This window comes from Dreissena polymorpha, chromosome 3 (assembly GCF_020536995.1).
Source record: "Dreissena polymorpha isolate Duluth1 chromosome 3, UMN_Dpol_1.0, whole genome shotgun sequence".
Lineage (NCBI taxonomy): Eukaryota > Metazoa > Mollusca > Bivalvia > Myida > Dreissenidae > Dreissena > Dreissena polymorpha.
The window spans coordinates 26907621-26916417 of record NC_068357.1 but is presented as its reverse complement, the minus strand read 5'-3'; the positions used below and the strand labels follow the sequence as shown (position 1 = coordinate 26916417).

Genomic DNA, 8797 nt, shown 5'->3' with positions numbered 1-8797 from the left:
GGTACTCTTAAGTATACTTACATGTACCCCGGGTACGGTAAATATACTTAAAGGTACCCGGTCGATGTATATTAGTCCGTACCCGATTTGTATTCCCGCCCAAAATCCGATGTCGTAAAACAAGCTACCAATTATCGTAAAAAGATTTTGTTTATCTGAAACAAACTTCTTTAAAAAAACTGAATCAACATGCTTTTTTTAGTATGAGTTTACGTTTAAAAGAAAATTGACATACATGTGAACATAATTATTTTTTTTAAAATAGCCGACAACGACCTATTTAGCGTTAAAATTCCCGGGTACGTTTTGGTCTGGTGCCCAGCTTCTATTGTAAACAAATAGAAGAGTACCCGGGGTACATGTAAGTAGTACCCGAGCCGACAATGACCAATCGAGCATTACTGACTATTACAGGAAGGCCTATTAAAGGAGATATGGACACTGTCGAGTCCGTTTCCTGGGAAGAACCATGGCAGTACTTGGTGTCTATGGAGGAGATAATGAGAACTCTTCCCGAGTAGGGAGCGAACCCACGTACTCCCGATCGCTAGGCGGACACCTCATCCACAACACCACCGCGACACGGAAGGACATCATAAACTTCGAAATATACAGGTACACTTGGTAAGCCAGGAAACGTGAAACACATTACCTTTTTGTATTTGGTATAAAAAGGTCTGTAAGCAGTTACAATCACCGTATAAATTTATACTATAAATTATAGAATGCTCTAGGAAGTACGAAGTAGAAGTCTGATGCTGTATTATTTGTGGGCCCGGAGTGTGTGCAAATACTCCTAATTAGCTCACTAGACTCATGACAGTTTGGGCGGATTTGAAAGTAAAGCTGCGATTTCCAATACCCGATTAACCGAATATTTCATTGTATAGTTACAGGTATAGGTCCCTGATAGTGATGAGATGACGTCACGTATATCAACCAAATAATCAAAGACCTATCTATAGGTCTTTGAAATAATTAACAAGATTGCGTCCGAAACTTACACGTGAAGTAATTTTAAACACGGGAAGATTTTTCAAATACTTGATTAAAGGTTTAAGAGGTTACGTCATGCATCTATTAATCAAATTAAAATACGTATTATGTTGTTTTTTTAATCACAATTTATAACCAAGTCACTTCTTATTGATTATCATCAGCATACCTTATAACCGGGAACATAATTTAAATTTAATATTTTTAAAATTTTAATTGTCAAAGATAACAGAAGAGCAATATAATTATGCCAACTAACTTATTTCGGATAAAAAAGGTTATCCACTTATGATTGGTTATATATTCATGGAATACAAGACATTCACGATATGTTTTGCATGGTACCGGAAAGTAGTTTCACATTTGTCATGTAGGATTTGTTTATTTTGTCTTAGACCTCTCTCCTTGTTTTCCAAATATATTAACTGTTATGTCAGTGAACTTTTTATATTTACTTGGGCTATTATGCTTATTTTCTTCACAACTATTGTGCGCAATCAGATGATTTTAATTATTATATTATTATTATTGTGACCAGATTAAGGAGGTGGAATCTTTATTTCAAATATTTTGAATTGTAATAAATGTATAGGGCTAAGGTTGGAAGAGGTGGAAAATTTAATTTGATATCAGTCTGCGATTGAAATGTATTACCTATGTGAAGGAAAGATTAAATATCATTATGTTGTGTTTTTCACATTTCGTGACATTTTGCGATGTAAAGATTAATGCTTTTTTAAATCTGTGACTTTATGTCTGTATCTTTAGGTAAATGTTTAAACTGCGTATGTTTGTTTGCAAATTTTTTAAGATTGTGTACCAAGGAATGGGTATGGCTGGAAGGAATTAAAGAGCGCGCGAGAGGGCAAACAGTCACAAACCAATAGGTCCAAGTCATTTTTTAACCATCATTGGCTTACTTATTTGTGCTTTTATTAAATAAATGTGCAACCGTTAAATATTTGATACTGAAATCTTCGACTGTGTACAATAATATTATTTAAATTCAGGATAACTAAACAAAGAATACATTGGAGCCCATATGAGACATATATGGAACCCAATTGTACTCACCATATGACTCTGATTTGGACAGCCAATATTGGTGCCGTATGTGATACCCATATCGTCCCTTATAGATTGGTGCTGTCTACTATGATTTGCTCGTATGACATCGATTATAAAAAGTAGTGACTTCGATATCTAAAATTGATTTTTTTCTTCTTATTTGTTTTTATCAAGTTTGATAAAATATTTATAAGGTATTATTTCTTATGTTTTATACAGTGCAATGTAAGACCATTAATTTGTTAACATGGAACCCGTATCAGTTATTTTAATACGACATATACGAGGATTGTGTTTCATAGACAAAAATGATTTAGTGATATGTTAATCTTGACGGGTCTTATTTTTAAAGATACGTCATGAAATTCGCCGACATGTTGCAAAGAAATACACTACATTTCTTAACAAAATAACGCCACATGTTCAATAAAGCAAAAATATAAGAAAAAATATCATTTCGCAACTGTCTTTGTAACAAGGTTTAATTTGCATGCTTGATCGCTGTATTTCCCACCACGTCTGATCGTAGTATACTTGTACATATGTACTTTCGATTTTGACATGAATTTAGTTACATAAAGCCTCATCGCTATAACCTTTATAAACGATTATATATAAGAGAATTGTTTTTATAGACAAAATGATTTAATGACATGTTAATCTGGGCGGGTCTTATTTTTTAAGATACGTCAAGAAATTCGTCGACATTTTGCAAAGAAATACACTCTCAAAGTTGCAACATACCCGTACACGATATTTTTGAACAAAACAACGCCAAATGTTCGAAAATATAAGAAAAATATCATTTCGCAACCGCCTTTGTAACCAGGTTTGCGTGATCGGTGCATTTCACACCATGTCTGATCGCAGTATACTTTTGAGTAGGACATACATTTAGTGGCATAAAGCCTCAGCGCTATAACCTTTATGAACTTTGAACTTATCTAAAAATAACCACGTGTCAACGTGACGTATGTCAATGTTTTGGTCTTGATACACAGCTGAGCAACCACCGACTTTCTGTCAAAGATTTAGGTGCGAAAAGCGAGGATTATTCACGCGAAGTTAACATAAAAAGGTATTCATCTTTACTAATTGACAACTTGTTTATAGAGTTAAGTAGGTCGTGCATCAAAATTAGACGTTTTAAGACCAAAAAATACGCATTTTGTTCTACTTCCATGGCCTGTTTTCTTTAAATTTGGAGAGAGGTTATTGGTTATCATTATTTGTTGCTTTCCCTCTTATTCATGAATGTCATTTGGAAAGGTATGTGTTATTTTGACTAAACAATTAGTTTAGTATTATGTTTGGAAATATTTATGTTGTAATGCGGATTATAATGTCTGTGGGCATAATTTAGAAGGTCAAGGTTATGCACCATAAATAGACTCATTACTGGGCAGGTATGTTTACATTATGCATCGTTTTATTACATTTCGTGTAATTAATGTGTATTTCTTTACATATAGGCCGCATGCTTTGTGAATTAATGTTTGTTTGAGTATATTGTTATATTTCATTAATACGATATGCTGAATCATGTTCATATATTTAAACAATGATGATTAGTAATCAATAATGTGTCATCCTTTCATCACAACGACTACATTTAAAGGGGCCTTTTCACAGATTTTGGCATTTTTTAAACTATTCATTAAATGCTTTATATCGATAAACGTAAACATTGGTTCGTAAAAGCTCCAGTAAAAAATCAAGAATAAAATTAAAAAAAGGAAAAGAACATTGCCCGGACCAGGTTTCGAACCAGTGACCCCTGGAGTCCTGCCAGAGTCCTGAAGTAAAAACGCATTAGCCTACTGAGCTATTCCGCCGAGTACACATGTTGGACGTATTTTATACCTTATATAAGCAATCTTCGTAGTTTCACAATATTTAACGACAAAAACAGAACTCTCCAAATTATTCAATCGTTTCGCGTTGCAACGCTTTATAATTTTTAGGTTTTAAAATCGTCAAAAGATGAATATAATGGCTATATTAGACCATGGAAAATGTCCAGTATTACTGTTTCCTCACAAATATCATAACTAAAATGAAAATTTGCGAATCTGAAACAACTTTTTTCAATTTTGTCAATTTACCAAAGCGTGAAAAGATCCCTTTAAGGTCCATTTGAAAGTATCATGTCACTTTTTATAATAGCATTATTCAGTGAATACATGTAACTTTCAAAGACTATCATATGTTTTGAGTCAGATTAGACTAGATTAATTTATTTATGAGACTACAACAAAAATCCTTTTAAGGTGGGCCAGGTTAAATCTGACTTTAGTTTTCATTTTATATATATAAATACCAACCTATGTATGACTTAGTCTCCTCAGTTCCCCACATCTTTCACAAACCAAAAAATTGGTAAATCATAGTACTATACATTACAGAAGGTATTTCTTGATATTTTTTCATGACTGTGTTTTTGTTCTATTAGATGATGTTAATAACAACTGTGAAGGAAGAACTGTTTTGCTTAGGACTTCTCTCAACAAATAAACTCAAACAGGGCTTATGGTCCATCTTTTTTATAACAGACATCAGCTGTGATTTATTTTTAGTTTCAGGGTAAAAATGGGTCGCATTTTCCTAACTCACATTGGTGGCCAGAGGTTGTTCTCATGCTCCAATTGTGATACGGCTCTCACCAACAGAGCAGAGTTGATCTCAACACGGTTCACAGGTAAAGAAGAGTGTCAATAAGGCATATAATGAATATATAAGACTCTTAAGAAAGAAAAGTAAAAACAGGAAATTAATCTACAATAATCATGCCACTTAATATGATGCATTGATAAACAGATGGCTTTTTTATAGGATGAATTTTTGGTTGGGTTTGGGTAGTTGATATGGTGTCTGCCTAGCAATTTGATGGTCCCGGATTCAATTTTCACTTGTGGAGCATTCTCAAGTCTTCTTATAATAAAGGCACCAGGTATTTGTTTTACCCATGAAACAGACTCAAAATAACCCAATAAGCATAAAATTGTTGATGTAAGCAATCTAGAAAATAGGTTTGAATTTATTTGTTGGTCATTTATCTCATCTTTAATACATGCTTATGATACGAATTACTAGTATGCTTTAAAACTAATGCATATAATATACAATTAAAATTTGAATATTCTTTTTCACTATTGAAGGTGCAACAGGGCGCGCTTTCCTGTTCAACAAAGTTGTGAACCTGAAGTACAGTGAGGTTCAGGATCGTGTAATGCTCACAGGGCGTCACATGGTCCGCGACGTGATGTGCAAAAACTGCGATCAAAAGCTTGGCTGGATCTACGAATTTGCCAACGAAGAAAACCAGCGGTACAAGGAAGGCCGTGTGATCTTAGAGCGGGCCCTTGTTACGGAGAGCGAAGGCTTTGAAGAAAATGTTGACAGTTAAGGGTGGACACTGTGTTGTATGCAGATATCTTGCTCCATTCATAAAGCTCTTTGATTTTAAAATGTAACTGCATTTAAAGTCGTATTGTTCATTGCTATTAATTGCAAACATTTGCTATTGTTCTTCTAAATATTTTTTTAAAGTCTGTATTGAAACAAATAGTATAAGAGTTCACCACTTAACACGTTATTTCTTACAGTACTTCAACTTGGTAGTAGTTGTGCCATTAGAATGAATTTCATCATTGGACACCCCCGGTCTCTTCATTACGTTACTCTCCATTCCTATGTATGAGTGGAGCGTAATCAGCAGCCGTGGGTATCCGATGATAAATGAATTTATTCATGTAGTTGATTTCGAACATCAAAGCTTTAAAGACTGAAGCATTGATTCTGCATGTGATCTGTTCTCCAATTACCAGTTAAGATTTAGTCTGGTAGAGCATTAAGATGCCTTACTGAAAAGACAATTTCTGTGTTAAAAGACTTCACAAAAGGTGACCATGCTTGGCAACAGATCTGTCCGCCAGTAAGCAGATGATTCCACAGTGTTGGACCTAGAACCAGGGACTTAGAGGGTATTAGCAGTTGTAAAAGGTTTTACTGCCAACCATACAAGTACTGGCTGTTGCATGTATGTTTCACATAACTAGGGAACGATCTATGGTCACAAAAGGTACAGGGTGCTGCAAACAGGGACATGGTTGAAAGCTGGACTAGTCTTGTAATACTTTTTCGTAAATTGTGTAATCCAATGAATTATCAAACACTTGTTATGGTATTAATGTATTTTACATATCACTTTCGTTTGCAATTGAACATTTGCAAAAATATTTGAAATTAAAAAAAGATTTCATACTTCATGTCTTCACCACTTTAGTGGGAGGAAGAACCAGGGCCCAGCATGATCCTGTTTTGCTTTAGATCATTCCCTATGTAACAGTACTCAGGACAATTTGTGTTTAGGAAATGAAAGCAGTAATCAGTTTGCGTATTTATCAATTCATTTGAATTACTACTATGTTCACATAGAGATAGCTATAGTTACGCATTCTCATTTAAAACGTATGTCCATATAATGCGGCGAAGAATTGTTTAGAACAAAACATCTGCAACATTAGTAATACATGTGACTCTTTGATTTTATTGACGAAATTTTACAACAAAAACCAATTAACATCAATGCAGTATATGATTTAAAAGATATTTCTTGTTTTATTTATGACACATTTGAGTGTGATGACTACTGTTCTTATGCCCACTAAAAAGAAATTGGATTTTTGTGATTCTTTACTTTTGATATGTAGAGGTTTATATGTTTCATGTTGTATGCCAATGATTTGTGCTATCTAAATTGTATTTCTAATCTAAGAAAATGTCTGTATGCACCTTTAAAAAATTTAATAAGAATTGATGAAAAAATTGGTAAAGAATTTATAATGTAAGACTGAATCTTAAAACTTTGAAAAAATTATTTTACATAAATGTGTGTGGCATGTAGTGCTCAAAGATAATCAATCACTGTCCAATATCTTCTACAATTTACTTAAAACAACTTTCCTGAACACCTTGGCACAGTTAACTTGATACCAAAAAACACAATGTTCTTATGGGCATTCATTTGGTACATTTCATAATGATATCACACACATGCTCCTATTGTGACACTATTAGATTTCAGTAAATTAGGTAGGGGGCAGTTTATCTTATCTGTCTGTATTGAGACATTTGAATATATTTCTGGCTCTCTGCCCACAATGTCTTTTGGATAAGGATTTATATTCCTTGGATACTTCAAACTTATTTGTTTCTGTTAAGACTGGCAGTTACTGGTTTATAGTTATGCTTCAATTTTAATGAAGAAAGTTCACATGACCTGTCTGTTGTATTGTTTTAAAATAAACTTGTGTTAATAATTAACCAAAGTGCATGCAGTTGACTTGGAAATACTATAATCATAATATAAATGTACCATATCTAATCTACCGGTGTTTTCTTTGACCTTAATAATGTAAATTATGAAAATATGAACTAGTATATGATATTTAAAGTGTGGGAGAGTTAATGGTTTGTTAAGAATTTGTTTTGTTAATTATACTTTAAAATATTGTTTATTATTTATCCCTATATATTTAGTTTATTGTACACTTTGTAAAGAAGACACAAATGCAACATTTACTTTTTGTAGAGAATACAAATATTTAAAGATTCAAACACCGACTTGCTGTCATGCATGTTAATAAAATATAAAATTTTCTGTTTAGGAATTGCAAGCCATTCTTACATAAAAGTTTGTCATGAAACTTGTACAATTTAATGGAGTAGCAAGGTTTAGTGTAAATAATTACAGATTTTTAATTTTACTTATTTTTTTCAAACCAGTAGTTCATTATATTAAAATAATATTCTGTTACAGATGGCAAAAAATAAAGTTTGTGTTGGTTTTAAAGATACTTTTGCTTCAAAGTATTTATACATCTTATATTAATCCATCAGAACACAATAGTGAGATTTGTCTTAATGACAATTCTATTCATTATATTTTGTTGCTGTGAGTGTGCTTTGTACAGATTTCCCAGTTTTTGAGCTGTAGATTATGTTTCATGTTGGTAACTTCATGTTCACTTGAATAATGTTAAATCATGTTTAATGATAATAAATCTCATTACCATCACTGTGTTTTCTTGTTTCTTTGAGTAAACATTTTATACTTCATCAGAAGCTATTAATGATACAATTTATACTAACCTTTCATTATTACTTGACGCATTGAGTTTTTTCCCCCTGAAGTTTGGTCAGTAAAATGTCTATTAGGAGCTATGTCCACAAAGATAAATTATGTGCAGTATTATGATAAAAGCAACAAAGAATCATTTCTGTTTAATTCTAAACTAAGGACACTTGCAATACTCACTTATAGTTTACTTTAAACAGAACAGGGTGCAGCCAAGGTTCAAAAGGGTAAAATGTCTATAAGGACGCGCCTTCATTTTTATGAGGTCTTTTTATGGCTTGCATAAATTGCCAATCTCGGAAATCAGGAAATCCTGCTCGAAAAAAATGGGTTTCATGCCAACCGTGGGTGTAGTAAGACAGATATGAGGTGAGAAACTATTTCTAAATCATGTACATGTAATATTAGTAAAACAGAAATGTCCTCTGCTATGGTGTCGAGTATTATTTTTTAATCAAATATCAGGACCCCATTACATTACATAAAATGGTTAAGGGTTCTACACATTGCCATTACATAGACTGGGACATTAAAACACACCCTTTTAAATGATTGTCCTTGATAAAAAAAGCAGGGTGGAATAACAGGACGCAG

At 33.0% G+C, this 8797-nt stretch overlaps 1 protein-coding gene across 1 annotated transcript; it reads left to right on the top strand.

Annotated features, from left to right (window-relative positions):
- The first annotated feature begins 2999 nt into the window (after positions 1-2999).
- Positions 3000-8143, top strand: LOC127873523 (protein yippee-like 5). Its single transcript, XM_052417408.1, has 3 exons — positions 3000-3142; positions 4641-4762; positions 5223-8143. The coding sequence occupies exons 2-3, from the start codon at positions 4654-4656 to the stop codon at positions 5468-5470; spliced, it is 357 nt and encodes a 118-aa protein (XP_052273368.1). The 5' UTR covers positions 3000-3142; positions 4641-4653; the 3' UTR covers positions 5471-8143.
- The last annotated feature ends 654 nt before the right edge of the window (positions 8144-8797 follow it).

Coding starts and splice junctions, on each gene's coding strand:
- LOC127873523 (XM_052417408.1), top strand. CDS start 4,654: ATGGGTCGCATTTTCCTAACTCACATTGGTGGCCAGAGGTTGTTCTCA. Junction 4,763..5,222: donor GATCTCAACACGGTTCACAG/GTAAAGAAGAGT, acceptor TCACTATTGAAG/GTGCAACAGGGCGCGCTTTC.